Source organism: Salmo trutta, chromosome 22 (genome assembly GCF_901001165.1).
Source record: "Salmo trutta chromosome 22, fSalTru1.1, whole genome shotgun sequence".
NCBI lineage: Eukaryota > Metazoa > Chordata > Actinopteri > Salmoniformes > Salmonidae > Salmo > Salmo trutta.
In genome coordinates this window covers 21,100,915-21,125,255 of record NC_042978.1, presented here as the reverse complement: position 1 = coordinate 21,125,255, position 24,341 = coordinate 21,100,915, and the positions used below count along the sequence as shown (strand labels likewise).

General features: G+C 42.5%; 1 protein-coding gene across 1 annotated transcript in view; it reads right to left on the bottom strand.

Moving 5' to 3' along the window:
• Window positions 1–813: 813 nt before the first annotated feature.
• LOC115158359 (ephrin type-B receptor 1) overlaps window positions 814–24,341 on the bottom strand; it is a 203,742-nt gene continuing 180,214 nt past the window's right edge. The window contains exons 12-16 of the mRNA XM_029707199.1: window positions 21,373–21,588; window positions 8,563–8,712; window positions 5,523–5,716; window positions 5,213–5,368; window positions 814–3,851 (exon numbers count right to left, since the gene is read on the bottom strand). Of these exons, the coding sequence (XP_029563059.1) occupies window positions 3,743–3,851; window positions 5,213–5,368; window positions 5,523–5,716; window positions 8,563–8,712; window positions 21,373–21,588 (825 nt within the window). The 3' untranslated portion in view covers window positions 814–3,742. The remainder of the gene's footprint in view (window positions 3,852–5,212; window positions 5,369–5,522; window positions 5,717–8,562; window positions 8,713–21,372; window positions 21,589–24,341) is intronic.

The following is a 24,341-nucleotide window of genomic DNA, read 5'->3' as shown; positions in this document are numbered from 1 at the left end:
GTCCTGACGCTGGGGATTCCATGTGAAATATAACGTGCCATGTTGATTAGGGCCGATATCCCAGCATGCTGTCCTTTAATGGGATTACTTTGATTAAGTACCTTGTTTAATTGAAGTGGGTGGGCAGAGCTGAGGGGGCAGCATGTTCCTAGAAGGAGTCATACTATAATATACAGTTATAAAGATGATGTATTTTGTTTTGTATGTTCCAAAGGCTTTTAGTTCAGGAGAATATTCAAGCACCAACCTAATATTGAAACAATGGGTAAAATTGAACGTAAAAACATTTTTTTGCATCCTGTGTCTTTGTGCTGTTGTTGAAGAAACATATACATTCAGTCCCATTTGAGACAAGAAATATGCCAAGTTTGAAATCCTGCCTCGGTTCGTGATACATTAAAACAGGCATTCCACATACAGCAAGATTACATCTGTGGGTCCCTACACTCTCATTCCATCCCTCTTAAAATCCCATGTCAAATGTGTGATATGAAACTTCAAATAATGTGGTTTTCTTATTGCATTTGGCCATTGTTTATTACCCTATGTTGGATACTGAAGCGTAAAGTCATTTCAGGACCTCTATTGCTCCCACACACTTGATGCTGAGGGTGTCAGCATCAGCAATACTTCACAAAGGGGTTTATTGAAACATAAAAGGCAAAAGTTGTATTCTAACTTCTCAACGTAATGTTTTTTCAAAGGCATGTTAACACAGGCTTGTATTTTCAACTGCATTCACACTGTTCACTTGTTCTCCACAACTTACAATATCTCACGCAAACTGATGACCTTCCAGGGGAATACATGGACTGGCTTGATTGATTTGTCTTTATTGAGTGCATTTAATACAATATTTCTTCTCAGAAAGTTACAACTACAAACTCTGACATACTCAGCACAATAAACAAATTTGTAACTGTACAATGACACCCCCAAACAAATGAAAAGATCCCTCCTGGTTGTGTCAAGTCTTATTTACAGTAGGTTGGATGAGTGTGTCCGTTCTCATGCTGCTATGTTGTGGCTTTCCAGTCTCAGTCCAGAGACATGGCTGGAGAAAGAGCCACCAGTCAGATGTCTTTGAAAGTGGAAAGGGGCCGTTTCACATTGGCGTACTCTGAAAATTTAGTGAAAAGCTGTGTCTTGATCCAAGCAATCTACTTTTTTTGACGAGCTGGAAATCACATTCCTCAAAATGTAGATAAATACTGATTTTGAAAACAGACAAACAAAAAGAAAAATCTGAGAACATTTTCTCACAACACTCCAAAAGAGCAATATCCTGGGAGACAAGTTTGTTTAAGTGGCAGGAGTATAGGAGAGCAAGGGAGATTTCAAGTTAGGGTTTGGGCTAGGAGGTTTCTTATCTGCTGGTGAATTACTTAAAGTGGCACAATTACAAGGGGAGGTGAAGTCAATGTGACAATTAAACGTCTAGAAAGTCAGCAATACCACCATAAAGTATGTCCACTTTAATAAGGAATGAGTCCACTTACAGGAATCTCTAAGTTTGCCTCAATGAGTCTGGGAGTGTCTGCATTTGCTGTTGGATCTTGACTTTTAACGAGACTGTCTGAATTACAGAAAGGCACTTTAAATGCAGAACACAGATAAGAGACCTCACAATGTCAGACTACTTTCACATTCAGTGCAAGTTCTCCAACTTCTCCCAGCTTTCATCTTCAAAATAACAACACTTTTTCCAATTCTACCAGTCTATTACCCGAATCAGTGGAGTGAAGCTGAACACTAACGTCCAACAGCTACCAAATTACTATTATAAAAAGGAAAACTTGAATAAGGACAGCAACTTTTTATGTGTCCCCACAGAATGAACAGATGTCTAATTTAGAAAGACTTAATATTCCATAATGACACTTTCGTCTTCAAAGTCTTTGCTTGAATGCTGGTGATACAACACTCTCTGTATTATGTTATGCATTAGGTACTGTTGAGACAAATTTGGCCAAAGTGTTTGTGTAACACTTAACCTGATGGGCCCTGACATACAGTATAGTCTGCTCTGCTCAATAATAAGTCTTTGTTGCCACCAATAACTAACTGTGAGGGGTTACCATGACACTGCTGAAGACAGCTCCTACTGTGATAGTAGTTAGAGAGACAATGATTTGTAATGGAGATGGCAGTTACTCTGTACATAGCTTCACATGCAGTCTAAGGCCTGCTGAGCAAATATGCACACAAATGAACAGTAGACACTTTTTCAAAGGTAAGATGTTAGAAGGCTCCCACTTGTTACCCTGTAATCCGTCATATTTAAGCTGGGTAATGAATTTGATGCTTCAGTTCCAGCGTCTAGGTCCCCAGGAGAACACAGCCACCCACTTCAAGCTATTAACCTGCATTGTTTCAACAGCCCCCATCATCACCACATATCATTATGAGCTGATTGCAAATAGATGTCTATCGTTAGTAGATATCAACGTAATTAAAAAAGGAGAGGAAGTACAAGGCAATGAAATGTCAGAATCTGATAGGAGAATGACCTGTCTGTAACGATCAGTATTCCCCCAGACGTTTTGAACCTCATTCCTGCCACTTAATGGCTTGGCGTGGGAGGAAGTCACCTGTGTTAATTAAAAGGTAGCTTTACAAAGTCCATACCTATTACTTATATTCCCACTCTCTCTGTCATAATAAAAACAACCTTCACTGACTTACAACATGCTTTTGACACAGTTCTTTAACGCGCCTCGAGTGGCCCAGAATCAACACAGCATGGTCAACCCAACATGTCAAGCTGGGAAAGATGTTCTGTTGTCATGTTTGAAAAGGAACGGGAAATGGTAGATAACGTTCTGGGGTAGTAGTGTGGTGAAAGCACGAAGCACTTGAGACTGTCAATACAACTTTCAGATTTCATATAACTTTCACTGTCCCTGTAACATTATTTCTTACCCTGGGTATTCGATGAACAACACTAGACACTTACTGACTCTTGCAGTTGTATGGGTTCAATGTCAATCTGGTCTCTGAAAGTCTAAAACATTACAAAGAGATATCTTATATGTATATATAAACAGTGAATCCTTTAGAGAGAATCAGTCATGTCAGTCTTTACCCCATGGATCTGCCTCCAATTGGGAAGAACTTCCAAGTGCCTCCATAGAAAATAACCCTTCATGACTACAACAATCCTAAACTATTCAGGTGAAACTAGCTGTTGTTGTTGCAAAAAATGCAAGCATCAAATTAATATCCATATAGTATTTACAAATCATCTTCAATATGAAGATTCATTTAAATAAGAAGTCAATCTACTTGTTTTGATTTTAATATATTTTTTGTATCTTTTTTTAAATTTGGGTGACACCGTTTGATGCTGTTCTTTGGCTAAGTCATCCCTTTGATCCTCACATTAAGTAGCACAGGTTTTTTATATTTTATTTTTAGCACTTCAAGACCATCTGTCACGGCAAGCAAACAAACGCCCTTGCATTTCCACTTGCTCTATTCTTCAGCAAAAAATAAGCCAACTTGATAGACTGCCGTGATTGAACCAGTGAAGTTGTTCTGAGGCAGAATCTTCTCTTCTATCCCTTTGTACCTTCAGTAGACTAGAGGGCAGGTATCTTTCCCTCTGGTCTTGAGAAAGTGTGTGTTGGGGGCGTGAATGTTGTTGTTAGATCAAGGCTAGTGTCTCCACCCTGGTGTATTCTTTAGGGTCATCAGGAGTTCTACTATGGGTTCCCTGGTGGTGGTGGTGCCCCCCCTGTAGTCAGGCCATGGAGTTGGGGGACTGGGCCATCTGGTCCCTCATAGACTGGACACTGCTCAGGATCTTCTTCTGATGGCCGGCCAGGGTCACTCCTATCCTCAACAGGTCTCTGACAAACAGGACGAACAGTGTCAACAACAAGGCTGAGAGATGGAGGTGTTCACAGTACAGTACCTCATGTCTGTGTGTTTTCTCTTGGATGGAATTATTGGGCTATGGATATTGTCATTGTGCGTGTACTAATACATAGACAAACAATCACACCATGCACAAAGACAATGGTACAATATTTTGTCTGCTTGAGGCAGAGCAGAAATACAAACATGCAGGGATGGTTTCCAGCATAGTAAACAATGTGCCAGATACACTCCCTGCTAGAGATAAGCACAATATATTTTTACTGTTCCCATTCATATGGTAATACACTGTTCTATTTACAATGGTAAGCCCAGAATGGACACAATTGGTTGAGGACTGCTGGGAATTGTTGCTGACTTGTACAGTAGCAGTCAAATGGACAACAACAACCTCAAGGCCATCTATTTCATCAGTCTGAACAACCAGCAGGTTGACATTTATTGTTATGTGCCTTGTCATGAAGCCAGAACTGAGCGATTTCTCCTTAGATGAGCCAGCTGCAAAGTCAAAATGTACTATATTGTAAAAATTCATGAAAACAAAAATGTCCTTTTTGGTCTGAATTTAAAATTAGGGTTAGGCATTAGGGTTAGCAGTGTGGCTAGGGTTAAAATCAGACATTATGACTTTGTGACTGTGCCAGCTAATGACCACTGCAGAGCTGCCTCCAGAACAAGATTCATGACAAAAAAACGCTAACCTGCAAACAACCAAAGGAAAGCCAATCATTTGTCCTACTTTAAATAATTTGTATTCGTGCCACTATCAAATCAAAGTGATTAGTAAGACCTTGGCGACGTAGACCTATCCAGAGCTCTGAATGCCTGGTGGATTTGAAGCATGACAGTCCTGAGCTCCTATGGACATTTACTGAAGGGATTATTCCTGTGTCTGAGCCAGGAGCATGATTCCCATTATTCTGAGACAGCTTTTTGAAGGTGGATGTGTGACTGCAATGGCCTGTGTGTCTGGTTGGCTGTCTCAGTGAACCTGATTGAAAATTCATTCCAGCCTGCCCCATTACGCTACATCTAGAAGAGTGCAAATCTAATTATAGGGGGATAATACTTCTGAGACCTTCTGTAATCTGTGACAAATGAGTGTGTTGCGTGCGCCCGTTTGCGTGTGTGTGCATGTGTGCAGGCAGGTGTGTGTATTCCATGACTGCTAGTGTAACACTTCTCAAAAAAGTAATATTGAGAACCATCTACCTGATCAAGGGCAGATCAAATATTCTATTGCTACAGTGGATAGTGATTGGAGGGTTTTACTGTTTGGTGACTCCTGATAAGATGGGGAAATTAGGTGGGATATGACAACGTCAGGACTTACTCAGAGGTGATCTGAGCCACCAGGGGTAAGGAGGTGAAGCCGGACCCCAGAAAGGTGTCTCTGTACTGGCCCATCTTGATGGCACCTAGCCAGTCCTCCACAGAGGTGAAGGTGGTGAAGTCTGGAATGGAGCGGCCCAGCAGGGGCTGAGAAGGCCTGTGGAGAAAAAGAGAGGAGAGAGATGAAACAGTGAAGGGATGTGGTACAGGAGAGGGGAAACCTGGGACAAGTGTTTCAGTAATATGGTTTGTGTGCTATGAAGGTGCTGTATGTGTTCTGTTGAGAGTCAAACCAGTTTTTACAGACGTACACTGCAGTGATGGTGGCCACAGCTTTGAGGCTGGTAGGGTTGCGCATCATCTTGTCCAGCGTATTGACGATGTCAGGGAATTTGGGCCGGGCGTTTCTGTCTTTCTGCCAGCAGTCCAGCATCAGCTGGTGTAGTGCTGTGGGGCAGTCCATGGGAGGGGGCAGACGGTAGTCCTGCTCTATGGCATTGATCACCTGTCCCAGGAGGAGAGGAGAAAGAGATGTCACATTTAAAGAGAGGAAAGGAAGGAAAAAGAGAGGGACATAGTAGACTACACTGGGAGACTGAGAATCAAAAGGACACCCTGAGAACCTAGACTACAGGGACGGACAAAGGGGTTGGTTTGAACACATTGTTTGGCAGCGAAACATACATATGAAACACAAATCTAATATGGAAAATGTCCATTGTGGTTCTAAACAATGGAAGAGTTCATAACCAATTGACAAAGGTTTTTGATGTGCTGTATGTTTCAAGACACCTGCAACTGAACTGCTTCCAGATTGGAGGCTGCAGCACACCATAACAGAGCAGTGGATGCCAGGTCTAATAGGATTTCATTGGCACACTTCCAAAGATACCATCATATCCAATTTAAGCTTCCTTACAGCTTGTCACTGCTTGTATAAGACCTAGCTTTGTGTTTGTGTAAACACTTGCTGTAAGGAGGAGAAAGAATACAATGTGCAAAGTTTTGATCAACTTCACAGAAATTTGCACTCTGTGACCCAGGTATCTTCACTCTACATCCAAATCTGTCAATCAAAGTTTACAGTAATATCCCATATGATGAATCTATTTTCTCTATCCATACGATCCTCAGCAGATTTTCCCTGGTCTCTGTGTTGCAGCTGAACTTCAGGCAGAACAACAGATACCACAGCTGATAATTGCTTTCAAAAACAGGACGGTCTGAAGGGATTTTGCTATATCTCCGTTCCCTGATTTCTCTTTATCAGAGAGAGGGTGGTCTCTCCAGACAGCCGTCAATCACCACAGCATAAAAGAAGAGACAGCTTTGCTATAGAAACCGGCAGGAGCCAGCTTCCTTGTGGGGGCTGGGGCCTGATTGCTTGTAAAATAGAAAAAAAGGAGAGAGTGGGAATTTAATGAACTTGTTAAGAAATCTTCCCCCGCCCCTGACTATTCAACCTTGATTGCAGGAGAGTGGCAGGCGAGAGAGTTGCTGTCTGGGAATTCACTACGGGAGATCTCGTTAGTATCTGAGGTAGGACTGTTGCAAATGGGAAGCGGTGCTTTCAACAATAATCTTCTTTACCTATAATCCTCCAGCATCTCTAGGTGGGTTACTCCAAGGATTTACAGAGTGCTGCACTGGTGGAGACTGCAGTGCCACTACATGGGCTCTGAATAAAAACCGCACATAACTACTGAGTCTGGCAGACAGACAGATCCACAACAATTCAGCAGTGTAATATTTGTGATGCAGATTTGAGGAGACCAGTGTTAAGTGTTAGTTTGACATAAAACGAGTATGAATATGAAACCCAGTGTCAATACAGACAAAAGCTCATTAGCAGACATACATAATGACATCCTTAAATGAAATAATGAGCCCTGTATCATGGTATTCTCAATTTTTTTATGCAGTCACATACAGTGCACTCAGAAAGAATTCACACCCCTTGACTTTTTCCACATTTTGTTGTGTTACAACCTGAATGAAAAATGTAATAAATTGAGATGTTGTGTCACTGGCCTACACACAAAACCCCATGATGTCAAAGTCGAATGATTATTTTTATACATTTTTACAATGTACTCACTCTGTGTGCAATAATAGTGTTTAACATGATTTTTGAATGACTACCACGTCTCTGTATCCCACACATACAATTATCTGTAAGTCCCTCAGTCAAGCAGTGAATTTCAATCACAAATTCAACCACAAAGACCAGGGAGGTTTTCCAATGCTTCACATAGAATATGGCAACAAAAAAAATGCAGTTATTGAATATCCCTTTGAGCATGGTGAAGTTATTAATTACACTTTGGATGGTGTATCAATACACCCAGTCACTACAAATACACGTGTCCTTCCAAACTCCGTTTTTGGAGAAGAAGGAAACTGCTCAGGGATTTCACCATTTAAACAATTAGAGTTTAATAGGCTGTGATAGGAGAAAACTGAGGGTTGATCAACAGTATTGCAGTTACTCCACAATACTAACATAAATGACAGAGTTAAAAGAAGGAAGCCTGTCTTGTTTGCAATAAGGCACCAAAGTAAAACTGCAAAAAATGTGACAAAGAAATGTACTATGTCCTGAATACAAAGCGTTATGTTTGGGGCAAATCCAAAAACACATCACTGAGTACTACTCTTCATATTTTCAAGCATGGTGGTGGCTGCATCATGTTATGGGTATGCTTGTCATCGGCAAGGACAGGGTTTTTTTGACATAAAAAGAAACGGACTGAAGCTAAGTACAGGAAAAATCCTAGAGGAAAACCTGTTTCAGTCTGCTTTGAAACAGACACTGGGAGACAAATTCACCTTTCAGCAGGACAATAACCTAAAACACAAGGCCAAATATACACTGGAGTTGCTTACCAAGATGACATTGAATGTTCCTGAGTGGCTTAGTTACAGTTTTGACTTAAATCGTCTTGAAAATCTATGGCAAGACTTTAAAATGGCTGTCAAGCAATGATCAAGAACCAACTTGACAGAGATTGAAGAATTGTTAAAAGAATAATGTGCAAAGCTATTAGAGACTTACCCAGAAAGAATAGCAGCTGTAATCACTACACATGTATAGACTCAGGGGTGTGAATACTTATGTAAATTAGATATTTCTGTATGTCATTTTCAATAAATCTGCAAAAGTGTAAAAAAACATGCTTTCACTTTGTCATTATGTGGTATTGTGTGTAGATTGGTGAGAAAAAAACAAATATTTAATACATTTTAAATTCAGGCTGTAACACAACAAAATGTGGAATAAGGAAAGGGGTATGAATACTTTCTGAAAGCACTGTATCTGTTAATACTGCAAGGAAGTTGAATAATACTCACATCCTGGTTGCTCATGTCCCAGTACGGCCGCTCGCCAAATGACATCACCTCCCACATGACGATGCCGTAGCTCCACACGTCGCTGGCTGAGGTGAACTTTCTGTAGGCAATGGCCTCAGGGGCTGTCCATCTCACCGGGATCTTCCCTCCCTGGGGGGGGGGGGGGGAGGGGGGGGACAGAGACAAGGAAGAAAGAGAGGGAAATGTTTTAGACTGTAATCTTGTGTCTCTTTACACTGGCTGGTTTGACATGACATTTGACAGTTTCCTGCTTTTTAAGGCCAAGGCCAAACTGTAATAGCCAAAGACGAATGGAGAACCATATCTGTGAGCTTCCTCTTACAAATACACTGATATCACGCCACCAATCAGAGTATTTATTCAAAACCTACAATCTCCATATCAAAAACATATGCAATGGACTTAAAACCAAACTATTTATATAGCATTATAAACATTCTTTTGGAAAACCTTCTTTTTTTTTATCACATGCTGACTATATTTATTTGGAAAAAAAGATTAGTTATGAGTGTACCAACAACACTGGCTTACCATGCAATTCTTTTCATTAACATTGATGAACGATGCTCATTACATATTTCCCACCATGCATACAGCACACCCTGGGGTGATTTCTCTTACAACTCCTGGAAGAGTGCACTCTTAACAGCACCAAAAGGCCTGGACATGTATGCTGATTCCAAAGGAACTGCAGGCTTCCACAGCCCTCCTCCGGATCTAGCTACATGCTCTACAGGGAACATATTTATGAGTGTGTGCTGTTAGAGAAGCACATTGGGCTGATGGTGGATCCCATCTATTGGAGACAGTTGAATTAAAGACCTCTGTAAGCTGGACTGAAAGTCATGAAGCTCAAGTCCTGTTCTGATTGTTCTGGGCAGAGAGTCTTGGGGTTGAAAAGCCTGTGCTGTGAATTCACAGGACTGAGAGAAAACCCCTGATGAGTGTTGAGCAGGGAAACCTCCATCAATAATACTCACATGCCATCAACAGCTAAATGGACCTGATGCTTACAAGTCAGTTGTTGATTCAAGAATAACATATGTATTACTAAGGATCTATTTTAGAAGGAAAGTTTTTGATGTGGAAGTGTATTCAGTGTGACAACATGAGAAAGTAACCATTGTTCAGAAGCATGCTTTGAATCAGACTCTCAGTTCTTGTGCATTTCATTTACAGCGCTTTGAGACTCTTTCCCTCTGTGTGTTCTTTGGCTCCTGGAGGCGAGCTCAGATGTCTCTTCCACAACAGAAGAAAGGAATGCTACAGCATCAAAAATACTACAAATCCCAGTATTTCCTGCTGAATGTATTTTGCTTCAATGGTTAGCTCGTTTGAGGCTGCATTGCAGATCCCCTATAATTAACGCTATGGGGGAGGCAGCCAAACCGCAGGTTTATAATAAAGCAAATTGTTGAAATGCAGAGGCAAACAAAAGGCTTGGCCAACACTGTATATTTATAATGAATAGAGTCGACTTTCTCTCTCTACCCAATAAAAACTGCGAGAAGAGAGAATTCCCTCAGGGAAACAAGGAAATTATGAAACTTAAAAGTGTTGACAGTATTACAGTAAGGTCTATAGTCAACAAAGCTTCAGAGCTCCAGACACTGTGTGATGTCTAGTGTAAGGAGGTGAGAAGGCATAATGAATGGAGAGAGATAGTGTAGGGAGTGGAGAAGGCATAAGGAATGGAGAGAGATAGTGTAGGGAGTGGAGAAGGCATAAGGAATGGAGAGAGATAGTGTAGGGAGTGGAGAAGGCATAAGGAATGGAGAGAGATAGTGTAGGGAGTGGAGAAGGCATAAGGAATGGAGAGAGATAGTGTAGGGAGTGGAGAAGGCATAAGGAATGGAGAGAGATAGTGTAGGGAGTGGAGAAGGCATAATGAATGGAGAGAGATAGTGTAGGGAGTGGAGAAGGCATAAGGAATGGAGAGAGATAGTGTAGGGAGTGGAGAAGGCATAAGGAATGGAGAGAGATAGTGTAGGGAGTGGAGAAAGACATAAGGAATGGAGAGAGATAGTGTAGGGAGTGGTGAAAGGCATAAGGAATGGGGAGAGACAGTGTGAGTGGAAAAAGGCATACTGAATGGAAAGAGATAGGAGCCTTTATTAATTTTACAGTACAACTACTGATATCATTAAAAGCTGCTGTGTTTTGGTACTGCGTGTTCATCATGTTGGTTACACCATGACTGTTACTTAAATGAATGACTAGAATTACATGTAATAATTTATTGAAGTATTTGAAATGGGTGTCTTCTTTTTGAGGGGTATGCTAACCTACATACAACACATACAGAAACAACCGCTCTCCTGTATCTCTCCCTAGCACAAACACAGGCAAACCTTTCTCCTGTATCTCTCCCTAGCACAAACACAGGAAACCCTCTCTCCTGTATCTCTCCCTAGAACAAACACAGGAAACCCTCTCTCCTGTATCTCTCCCTAGAACAAACACAGGAAACCCTCTCTCCTGTATCTCTCCCTAGAACAAACACAGGCAATCCTCTCTCCTGTATCTCTCCCTAGAACAAACACAGGCAACCCTCTCTCTTGTATCTCTCCCTAGCACAAACACAGGCAAACCTTTCTCCTGTATCTCTCCCTAGCACAAACACAGGAAACCCTCTCTCCTGTATCTCTCCCTAGAACAAACACAGGCAAATCTTTCTCCTGTATCTCTCCCTAGCACAAATACAGGAAACCCTCTCTCCTGTATCTCTCCCTAGCTCAAACACAGGCAACCCTCTCTCCTGTATCTCTCCCTAGCACAAACACAGGAAACCCTCTCTCCTGTATCTCTCCCTAGCACAAACACAGGCAACCCTCTCTCCTGTATATCTCCCTAGAACAAACACAGGCAACCCTCTCTTCTGTATCTCTCCCTAGAACAAACACAGGCAAATCTTTCTCCTGTATCTCTCCCTAGCACAAATACAGACAAACCTTTCTCCTGTATCTCTCCCTAGCACAAACACAGGAAACCCTCTCTCCTGTATCTCTCCCTAGCACAAACACAGGCAACCCTCTCTCCTGTATCTCTCCCTAACACAAACACAGGCAACCCTCTCTTCTGTATCTCTCCCTAGAACAAACACAGGCAAATCTTTCTCCTGTATCTCTCCCTAGAACAAACACAGGAAACCCTCTCTCCTGTATCTCTCCCTAGCACAAACACAGGCAAACCTTTCTCCTGTATCTCTCCCTAGCACAAACACAGGCAAACCTTTCTCCTGTATCTTTCCCTAGCACAAACACAGGCAACCCTCTCTCCTGTATCTCTCCCTAGCACAAACACAGGCAAATATTTCTCCTGTATCTCTCCCTAGCACAAATACAGACAAACCTTTCTCCTGTATCTCTCCCTAGAACAAACACAGGCAACCCTCTCTCCTGTATCTCTCCCTAGCACAAACACAGGCAACCCTCTCTCCTGTATCTCTCCCTAGCACAAACACAGGCAACCCTCTCCCCTGCATCTCTCCCTAGCACAAACACAGGCAAATCTTTCTCCTGTATCTCTCCCTAGCACAAATACAGGAAACCCTCTCTCCTGTATCTCTCCCTAGCTCAAACACAGGCAACCCTCTCTCCTGTATCTCTCCCTAGCACAAACACAGGAAACCCTCTCTCCTGTATCTCTCCCTAGCACAAACACAGGCAACCCTCTCTCCTGTATATCTCCCTAGAACAAACACAGGCAAATCTTTCTCCTGTATCTCTCCCTAGCACAAATACAGACAAACCTTTCTCCTGTATCTCTCCCTAGCACAAACACAGGAAACCCTCTCTCCTGTATCTCTCCCTAGAACAAACACAGGCAACCCTCTCTCCTGTATCTCTCCCTAGCACAAACACAGGCAAACCTTTCTCCTGTATCTCTCCCTAGCACAAACACAGGAAACCCTCTCTCCTGTATCTCTCCCTAGAACAAACACAGGAAACCCTCTCTCCTGTATCTCTCCCTAGAACAAACACAGGAAACCCTCTCTCCTGTATCTCTCCCTAGAACAAACACAGGCAATCCTCTCTCCTGTATCTCTCCCTAGAACAAACACAGGCAACCCTCTCTCTTGTATCTCTCCCTAGCACAAACACAGGCAAACCTTTCTCCTGTATCTCTCCCTAGCACAAACACAGGAAACCCTCTCTCCTGTATCTCTCCCTAGAACAAACACAGGCAAATCTTTCTCCTGTATCTCTCCCTAGAACAAACACAGGCAAATCTTTCTCCTGTATCTCTCCCTAGCACAAATACAGGAAACCCTCTCTCCTGTATCTCTCCCTAGCTCAAACACAGGCAACCCTCTCTCCTGTATCTCTCCCTAGCACAAACACAGGAAACCCTATCTCCTGTATCTCTCCCTAGCACAAACACAGGCAACCCTCTCTCCTGTATATCTCCCTAGAACAAACATAGGCAAATCTTTCTCCTGTATCTCTCCCTAGCACAAATACAGACAAACCTTTCTCCTGTATCTCTCCCTAGCACAAACACAGGAAACCCTCTCTCCTGTATCTCTCCCTAGCACAAACACAGGCAACCCTCTCTCCTGTATCTCTCCCTAGCACAAACACAGGCAACCCTCTCTTCTGTATCTCTCCCTAGAACAAACACAGGCAAACCTTTCTCCTGTATCTCTCCCTAGAACAAACACAGGAAACCCTCTCTCCTGTATCTCTCCCTAGCACAAACACAGGCAAACCTTTCTCCTGTATCTCTCCCTAGCACAAACACAGGCAAACCTTTCTCCTGTATCTTTCCCTAGCACAAACACAGGCAACCCTCTCTCCTGTATCTCTCCCTAGCACAAACACAGGAAACCCTCTCTCCTGTATCTCTCCCTAGCACAAACACAGGCAACCCTCTCCCCTGTATCTCTCCCTAGCACAAACACAGGCAAATCTTTCTCCTGTATCTCTCCCTAGCACAAACACAGGAAACCCTCTCTCCTGTATCTCTCCCTAGCACAAACACAGGAAACCCTCTCTCCTGTATCTCTCCCTAGCACAAACACAGGCAAATCTTTCTCCTGTATCTCTCCCTAGCACAAACACAGGCAACCCTCTCTCCTGTATCTCTCCCTAGCACAAACACAGGAAACCCTCTCTCCTGTATCTCTGCCTAGCACAAACACAGGCAAACCTTTCTCCTGTATCTCTCCCTAGCACAAACACAGGCAAACCTTTCTCCTGTATCTCTCCCTAGCACAAACACAGGCAACCCTCTCTCCCTCTGTTTCCTTTCCTCTCCCTCCCTCTCATGCACACACACACGCACGCACGCAGACACACACACACACAATCTTCATGTAGTATACATTTACACACATATAACGTAAGCTCATAAATCTGCCACAGCAAATCATAAATAGTAATGTGAAGCCTAACCAGATTACTTTGTTTTTCCAATCTTCAAGGATAAATTAGACTATTAATATGGCAGAGGGGTGATGAAAAATGCATTTCATGCCAGCCGGCATAATTTGGTTTATGATCCCATTGGGTGAAGAGAATGGCACTTATTCTGTAAAAAAATACAACTCCAGGGGTATCGAGGGCTGGCTTTTCCTATCTCACATTCTTGTTTTTATAGTACAGTTAAACCCAAATCAATATGGCCCTACTCCAGATATGTATCATTGGGACATTTCAGCAAAGCAGGCTTTTCCCCTTCGTCTCCAGTGACTGTCATCCCTTTTTAAAGCCAAGTGGGTTTCACACTGTCAAAACCATGAGGATATTTATCTACATGGCAGGAAGCAGGGAAACCCTGCATTAATGGCAATTTAGAGAGCAGTACAAGTTATATTGATATTTTTTGGAAAAACAGTTTGTGGAAACAGACTGGGTAGATACGGATGGATACAGTACAAACAGGAATAGGAACTAATTATCACGTAACATAAAGCATTCCCATGGTTCCTGCATTACTAATGCTCTAACTTATTTAAATATTGACAAACTTACTTTATATTTGTGTCAATATTGAGATGTTGAAGTTCCATACTGCACAAGGGACCAGGAGCTTGGCTTAAATAGAGTTCATTTAACGTATCATCTTTGAACTACTGACACCATGAAGGACTGGACATAAATTATTAGATGAGAAAATGTAAATGGTGAGCCTCCCACTGTGCAGTTCTGATGCTCTTTGATAGCTTGTTCTGTACAGCTTTGGGCCTCTACATTCTTCTGTCTCAACTCTCTCACTCCCCATGATGTGTGTGACATTTACAAAGGCCTAAAAGTCACTGCACACACTCACACTACAAATCTCCCCTACAAAGGTGAGTAAAAGAGCCCCTCATGGCCAAAGCCATCATATCAGGTTTGTTATAATATCAGTATAATATGTGATATAAACAATTAGCAATTAGATTGTATGTATGTTTAGTGCAATTCATCAGTGAAATCGAACATGCTTTTCAATTAGTAATCTTACTGCCAATGGGTTGCAGTCAGCAACTAAAAGACTGTGGTTGGAAGTATGAGAAATGCTTTACCTCTGCAATGGCTGTTTTTTTAAAATCAGGTGCGGTTAAGAAATAACCTTTTCACCTCAAAAAGCCCTTTCAGAACAAACCAACAGAACATTGGCTGGAGAACTGGAATTAAAAGGGCAAGCAAACAGAAAGAAATCAATGATGTTGTTTAGCAGTGCAGTCTGAGGTGCTCAGGGCAGAGCTCGTTAGGTGAAAAGGGCGACCCCAGCCCAGATAGCTCTGTTTCCCATTTCAAACAGCAGTGGAGCAGCTCAGCTCTGTAATGGAAACAGCTAGCCTGTTGGCCAGGTTTGTTTCTCATGTTGAGTTGGGATATGATGAGAAACTGAAGTATTGGAGCTACCCCTGCCATATTTGTCACAACAAACCCATCTTATAGGAGAGAGAGCTAATTTACAGTGGTTCTTCCTTTAAAAGTTGCAGCGTACTGCAACACAGCTTGCATGGTGCCACAGAATTCAATGGCACATTATTTAAATGTCAGCCATTGTAACCATTAAAGCTAGTTAGTGCTACTTTGACCACCAGAGGGCATCTTTGAGAAGCATTTTTGAAAGAACATAGTCTATGGGACTAATTTTAAGACATTTTGCATAGTTAATTTGATTAATATTATGGTGTTTCTATTCTAAGAAAAACAAAAAAATATCCTCAGGGTTTCCGTTAGGATGGAACAGAAAATATGGCGCTGTACAACGTGACGATCGGGGGTAGGCTACAGTACTAAGAGCTTAACATTTCCAAACCCTAATTGTATAATTGTAGTCTAACCAATACCCAAATGGAGATTCAGTGAAAATAAAAATCTCATTGATTTATCAAGACCAGTCCCCATGCTTGTCTCAGAGCAGCGCGAAACTGTGCTAAAATAGTGACCACAGCCGGTAGGCTATTGCTTCAAATCCTATTGCTTTTATTTTTTTTATGAAGTGACCGACAATAATTACATATGGGTCTCCCAGTGGCAGCCGTCACAGTTATCGAACCTACATCGGTAGCAACGCATTTTGCACTGCGATGCAGTGTCTTAGACTGCTGCGCCAATCAGGAGGGCTATTATAATACTGAGATGTGTGCAAACCTGGTGGCCAACTACAAGAAACGTCTGACCTCTGTGATTGCCAACAAGGGTTTTGCCACCAAGTACTAAGTCATGTTTTGCAGAGGGGTCAAATACTTATTTCCCTCATTAAAATGCAAATCAATTTATAACATTTTTGACATGCGTTTTTCTGGATTTTTTTGTTGTTATTCTGTCTCTCACTGTTCAAATAAACCTACCATTAAAATTATAGACTCATCATTTCTTTGTCAGTGGGCAAATGTACAAAATCAGCAGGGGATCAAATACTTTTTTCCCTCACTGTACATGTAGGTAAGGTTAAAGTGACTATGCATATATGATAAACAGAGAGTAGCAGCAGCATAAAAGAGGGGTTGGGGGTTGACGCAAATAGTCCAGGTAGCCATTTGATTACCTGTTCAGGAGTCTTATGGCCAGGGGGTAAAAGCTGTTGAGAAGCCTTTTGGTCCTAGACTTGGCGCTCCGGTACCGATTGCCATGCAGTAGTAGAGAGAACAGTCTATGACTGGGGTGGCTGGGGTCTTTGACAATTTTTAGGGCCTTCCTCTGACACCGCCTGGTGTAGAGGTCCTGGATGGCAGGCAGCTTAGCCCCAGTGATGTACTGGGACGTACGTACTAACCTCTGTAGTGCCTTGCAGTCGGAGGCCAAACAGTTGCCGTACCAGGCAGTGATGCAACCAGTCAGGATGCTCTCAATGTTGCAGCTGTAGAACCTTTTGAGAATCTGAGGACCCATGCCAAATCCTTTTAGTTTCCTGAGGGGGAATAGGCTTTGTCGTGCCCTCTTCACAACTGTCTTGGTGTGTTTGGACCATTCTAGTTTGTTGGTGATGTGGACACCAAGGAACTTGAAGCTCTCAACCTGCTCCACTACAGCCCCATTGATGAGAATGGGGGCGTGCTCGGTCCTCCTTTTCCTGTAGTCCACAATCATCTCCTTAGTCTTGGTTAAATTGAGGGATAGGTTGTTATTCTGGCACCACCCGGCCAGGTCTCTGACCTCCTCCCTATAAGCTGTCTCATCATTGTCGGTAATCAGGCCTACCACTGTTGTGTCATCTGCAAACTTAATGATGGTGTTGGAGTCGTGCCTAGCCACACAGTCGTGGGTGAACAGGGAGTACAGGAAGGGACTGAGCACGGACCCCTGAGGGGCTCCAGTGTTGAGGATTAGTGTGACAGATGTGTTACCTACCCTTACCACCTGGGGGCGGCCCGTCCGGAAGTCCAGGATCCAGTTGCAGAGGGAGGTGTTTAGTCCCAGGATTCTTAGCTTAGTGATGAGCTTTGAGTGTACTATGGTGTTGAACGCTGAGCTGTAGTCAATGAATAGCATTCTCACGTAGGTGTTCCTTTTGTCCAGGTGGGAAAGGGCAGTATGGAGTGCAATAGAGATTGTATGATCTGTGGATCTGTTTGGGTGGTATGCAAATTGGAGTGGGTCTAGGGTTACTGGGATAATGGTGTTGATGTGAGCAATCACGGTTGGATGTGATACATAATAATAATAATAACAATAATACGTTTTGTTGTATTATTTGTTTTGTCTTTTCTGGTGGATTAAACTGAAATTGCAACCAATCCCGGTCGGTTGTGATACCGTCAACCCAACTAAGAAATACATTTGACGATAGAATTCTCCCCCTACCCTCCTTCTAGGCAAGTCTAACTGCTAATAGCCATAATGGCGCTATACAACGTGATCGTGTGTGTTTGAAAGAGTATTTTCCAGTAAGCAACAATTTGTTTACCTTCATTATACAACTTTGTTCCAATATTTCTTTAATTTAGTGATATTTATTCCCATAGTAATTCATTATGGATCCATAACTAAATAAACATCTGTATTTTGAAAGACTATTGTTATCATTATTTTATTATTGAAAGCATAAAGATGCTGATGAAGAAATATAGTACTGTACAGTATATGCTTTATGCGACATTTTGCGGTTGCATGAGGTCGCCCACATGCAGCTTTATGTAGGTGCCGAGGCTATATGACTGTGCCATCAACTTGATTATTTAGCAGACATCACTTGCTTATATTCAGTCAACACATACAATGCCGTTCAAAGGTTTTGGGTCACTTAGAAATGTCCTTGTTTTTGAAAGAAAAGCATATTTTTTGTCCATTAAAATAACATCAAATTGATCAGAAAAACAGTGCAAAGATTGTCAATGTTGTAAATTACTATTGTAGCTGGAAACGGCAGATTTTTTATGGAATATCTACATAGGCGTACAGAGGCCCATTGTCAGCAACCATCACTCCTGTGTTCCAATGGCACGTTGTGTTAGCTAATCCAAGTTTATAATTTTAAAAGGCTAATTGAAAACCCTTTTGCAATTATGTCAGCACAGCTGAAAACTGTTGTACTGATTAAAGAAGCAATAAAACTGGCCTTCTTTAGACTAGTTGAGAATCTGGAGCATCAGCATTTGTGGGTTCGATTATAGGCTCAAAATGGCTAGAAACAAAGATCTTTCTTCAGAAACTCGCCAGTCAATTCTTGTTCTGAAAAATGAAGACTATTCCATGTGAGAAATTGCCAAGAAACTGAAGATCTCGTACAATTTCCTTCACAGAACAACTCAAACTGGCTCTAACCAGAATAGAAAGAGGAATGGGAGGCCCGGTGCACAACTGAGCAAGAGGACAAGTACATTAGAGTGTCTAGTTTGAGAAACAGACGCCTCACAAGTCCTCAACTGGCAGCTTCATTAAATAGTACCCACAAAACACCAGTCTCAATGTCAACGGTGAAGAGGCGACTCCGGGATGTTCCTCTGTCCAGCAGAGTCTGTGTTCTTTTGCCATTCTTAATTTTTATTGGCCAGTCTGAGATATGGCTTTTTCTTTGCAACTCTGCCTAGAAGGCCAGCATCCCGGAGTCGCCTCCTCTCGGTTGACGTTGAGACTGGTGTTTTGTGGAAACTATTTAATGAAGCTGCCAGTTGAGGACTTGTGAGGCTCCATTATTAGTGGAATGCCCCTTAAAGAGTTGCTCTGTGCTACCCAGTGGGGCAAGGTGGGGGTCCACCCCCCTTCTCCCTTCCTCCTCTTCCCTTCCCCATGGGCTAGGTTTGTCTTCTCTACGGCCCATCCCGTGCCCCTTGCCCTTGTGCCTTGAACCTCGCGCGCCCACTATTTCAGTGGATACAGCTGGATAACTGCAAGGAAATCCCATTGTGCGCCACTCGGGAGCCATGACCAATATGACCAATATATATTGTCCTGCTAATAACAGGGTTAATAATATATCTGTGAGAATATCCAAGGGGCTTTTAAATAATTCTAAATGATTAATAATAATAATCGCTTTGTTTAAAAATATATATATTTTTGGAGATTATTTAGTTTTCAAATAATGTACAATTAGCGAGAAAAAGGCCATTCTTGAACATGGGGTGAAACATTAATTTGTAAATAAAGTCAGTTTGTTATTTAGAATTATTTGTTAATGTTTTTAGAGGGAGAGAAACCAAAACCCTACAGTCAACTCATGTGTTTCCCAGTCGAGGCCGGCACGGGTATTAGAGTGTCTGCCTAGAAGGATTTGTAGCAACACAGCTTCCACAGCGATGCAGTGTCTTAAACCGCTGCGCCACTCAAGCTCTGTACAACATGACTGGTTGGGAGTAGACTAGACTACTAAAGTAAGAGCAAAGTAATCTTAACATTTCCACACCCTAATTGTGGTCTAAGTTTCTCTTAGAATAAAAACCTTAGTGTAACAACAGTTTTAGTAAGTAATACTGAAGTCGTGCACAATTAGCAGTTTCTATTTAGGTTTATGTCCCCCATTCACTGTCAGTTTAGAGACACAGTAGCGCCTTGGGAACCAAAAGAATAATCAGTGCTCTAACTCCCCCTTGTGCTGGTCTGGAGCAATGAAGTAGTGAAGCAGGGTACCGTACTAAACCACAAATTACCTCTAAGTCCAACAGTATAATTGCAAAACTTTTAGTGAAGCAACCACTGTAAATAGACAGAGCTGGTTATACTTCATCCCACCATATACCTCCATTTCCTGTCATTCTGAAAGCATTAGACAGATGGAGATTCTAGGGTGTATGGGTCAATCAGACTACTATGCCATCAAGATCTTAATGTCGAGATGTCCTAACCTCACGCTAGTGAGCCTGCGGCAAATAAGAGTAGAGCAAAGAGAGTGGAGCAGGGAAGTGGGGCAGACCCGGAGTGGCTAAGACTGTCTTAATTAGCAGGCAGCAAACAAAGCATGGCCATAGCCCCCCAGCTTCTCCAGCCCCCCTTAGCCATCCACCCAGAACCACAGGGTCAGCCATCTGGGCCAACCATGACAGGACCAATACACACTGCCTCTCCGACATACTCACCCATATCCACACAGTCAGGCACACTCTCACTTACTATATACCCTCAAACATCCAGACATTAATGGTTTCTTCAGGTGATGATGATTCTAACGGAGGAAATACAAAGTAAGAAATCTACAATATAGAGTATAACTTAAGAGCTTATCATCAAACCCAAATGAAATCCAACTACTCTCTGAGGGAGGACAGTGTAACCTAGAAGAGATCTTAGATGATACTTGCAGGGTTGTCTACTACACTGCTCCTGCAAGCACCAATCAATAATTTGCTATAATCTATGACTGTGTGAGAGAGTGTCTTTGCATAGGCAGACATGTACACTCATCTCAGACATGGGTTGTTATTCCATTCACAATGCCAATGTCTAATGTTCCACATTGTGTGATAATACTGTCCATTTTGCTAACGGGTAAGAATTTTTTTTAGTTTCCTTTCAAAATGTTGATGTTCTGATTAGAGCTGTTGTGGAGGCTGCCCTATGGGAAACTCATTATAAAGTTATGCCTCCTGCACACAGCCAGACAGACACACAGAATTGTGGAAAAGTTTTTTTCTATTGAATTTCAGTTTTAACCAAAGAATTGTGAGAAGAGTCAGAACTCATCAAGATTGCAATTCATCAACGTGTGCATTTTGCTGCAGTAGTGCAATACAGTATACTGTATTTGTAGCAAGTTATACTCATACACACTGTAGACTTTGTTATAAGATATGATTCTGGTGAAAGACGAGTGACATTTGACATAGTATAATCCTTATTCACCACAAACACAAGTAAATAACCATGGTCAACTATTGAATCACCCAACTCTCTCGACAGACAGGGTACTCACCAGGGAGCTAGTATAGGTGGGGTCTGATGTGTCATCCTGCAGGTAACGGGACAGCCCGAAGTCGGACACCTTGCAGACCAGGTTGCTGTTGACCAGGATGTTGCGGGCGGCCAGGTCTCTGTGGACGTAGTTCATCTCTGCCAGGTACTTCATGCCTGCGGCGATGCCACGCATCATCCCCACTAGCTGGATCACTGTGAACTGCCCATCGTTTTGCTGCAGTGCAGGGGCCAGGGGGCATAGAGGAAATTATGTCACTTTAGAGGTAATAACATAGTAAAGATTCTTGGGAAAATAATACTCCAACTATGTATCTAGAATGTCCTTGTGTTGGAGATGCAAAGGTAAAGTTTCAAAAATTGGTGGAGCAGTTTCTTTGTACTAATAAAGCTTATTAGGTACACCACCCCGTTCACGAAAATGGTTCGCTCCTACAGACAGTGAGCCACGTGGCCTGCTATATAAAACAGGCAGACAGGTATCGAGGAATTCAGTTACTGTTCGATTGAACGTTAGAATGGGCAAATAGAGTGATCTAAGCAACTTTGAACGTGGTATGGGCATTTCACGTACGACAGTGTGCTTTTCATGCACGACAGTATCTAAAGTTTATAGAAAATGGCGCAACAAACAAAAAACGTCCAGTCAACGGCAGTCCTGTGGGCAAAAACAGCTCGTTGGTGAGAGGTCGAAGGAGAACGGCAAGAATCGTGGAATCTAACAGGCGGGCCACAAACAGAAAGGCGTCTCGGAAGTCACGACTCGTTGGTCCTTGTCACGGATGGGGTATTGCAACAGAAAACCACACAGGATTCCACTCCTATCAGATAAAAATAAAAAGAAGCGGCAAAAGTGGGCACGCAATCACGTACACTGGTTAATTGAGGAGTGGAAAAACATTGTTTTCCATGAACATGTTAGGTCCCTTGATACCAATTGGGCAACGTTTCCATACCCCAAAGAATTCAGGCTGTTCTGGTGGCAAAGGGAGGGCCGACCCGTTAGTAGACGGGTGTACCTAATAAACTGAAAAATAAGTGTATATACAAACACATACAGTACTAGTCAAAACTTTTGACACACCTACTCATTCCAGTGTTTTTATTTATTTTTACTATTTTCTACATTGTAGAATAATAGTGAAGAAATCAAAACTATGAAATAACACATATGGAATTATGTAGTAACCAAAGAAGTGCTAAACAAATCAAAATATATTTTAGATTTGAGATTCTTCAATGTAGCCACCCTTTGCCTTGATGACAGTTTTGCACATTCTTGGTATTCTCTCAACCAGCTTCATGAGGTAGTCATTTGGAATACAGGTGTGCCTTGTTAAAAGTTAATTTGTGGAATATCTTTCCTTTTTAATGTGTTTGATCCAATCAGTTGTATTGTGACAGGGTAGAGTTGGTATACAGAAGATAGCCCTATTTGGTAAGACCAAGTCCATATTATGGCAAGAACAGCTCAAATAAGCAAAGAGAAATGACAGTCCATCATTACTTTAAGACATGAAGGTCAGTCAGTACGGAAAATTTCAAGAACTTTGAATGGTTCTTCAAGTGCAGTCGCAAAAACCCCGAAGCTCTGTGATGAAACTGTGTCTCATGAGGACTGCCACAGAAAGGAAGACCCAGAGTTACCTCTGCTGCAGAGGATACGTTCATTAGCGTTAACTGTATGTTAGAAATTGCAGCCCATTAAATGCTTCACAGAGTTCAACATCAACTGTTCAGAGAAGACTGCGTGAATCAGGCCTTCATGGTCGAATTGCTGCAAAGAAACCACAACTAAAGGACAACATTAAGAAGAAGAGACTTGCTTGGGCTTAGAAACAAGAACAATGGACATTAGACCGGTGGAATTCGGTCCTGCCACAGGGGTCACTAGAGCGCGATGGGACAAGGACATCCCTGCCGGCCAAACCCTCACAACGCTGGGCCAATTGTGCGCCGCCCCATGGGTTTCCCGGTCGCGACAGAGCCTGGACTTCAACCAGAATCTCCAGTGGCACAGCTAGCAACTGCGATGCAGTGCCTTAGACAACTGCACAGCTCAGGTGGTTATTTCATAGTTTTGATGCCATCACTAATATTCTACAAAGTACAAAATAGAAAAAATAAAAAAATAAAAAATGAAAACAACTTTTTTTTTAATGAGTAGGTATGTCCAAACTTTTGACTGGTACTGTATATACATACATACACACACACATATACACACATACTGCTCAAAAAAATAAAGGGAACACTAAAATAACACATCCTAGATCTGAATGAATGAAATAATCTTATTAAATACTTTTTTCTTTACATAGTTGAATGTGCTGTCAACAAAATCACACAAAAATAATCAATGGAAATCCAATTTATCAACCCATGGAGGTCTGGATTTGGAGTCACACACAAAATTAAAGTGGAAAACCACACTACAGGCTGATCCAACTTTGATGTAATGTCCTTAAAACAAGCCAAAATGAGGCTCAGTAGTGTGTGTGGCCTCCACGTGCCTGTATGACCTCCCTACAATGCCTGGGCATGCTCCTGATGAGGTGACGGATGGTCTCCTGAGGGATCTCCTCCCAGACCTGGACTAAAGCATCCACCAACTCCTGGACAGTCTGTGGTGCAACGTGGCATTGGTGGATGGAGCGAGACATGATGTCCCAGATGTGCTCAATTGGATTCAGGTCTGGGGAACGGGCGGGCCAGTCCATAGCATCAATGCCTTCCTCTTGCAGGAACTGCTGACACACTCCAGCCACATGAGGTCTAGCATTGTCTTGCATTAGGAGGAACCCAGGGCCAACCGCACCAGCATATGGTCTCACAAGGGGTCTGAGGATCTCATCTCGGGTACCTAATGGCAGTCAGGCTACCTCTGGCGAGCACATGGAGGGCTGTGCGGCCCCCCAAAGAAATGCCACCCCACACCATGACTGACCCACCGCCAAACCGGTCATGCTG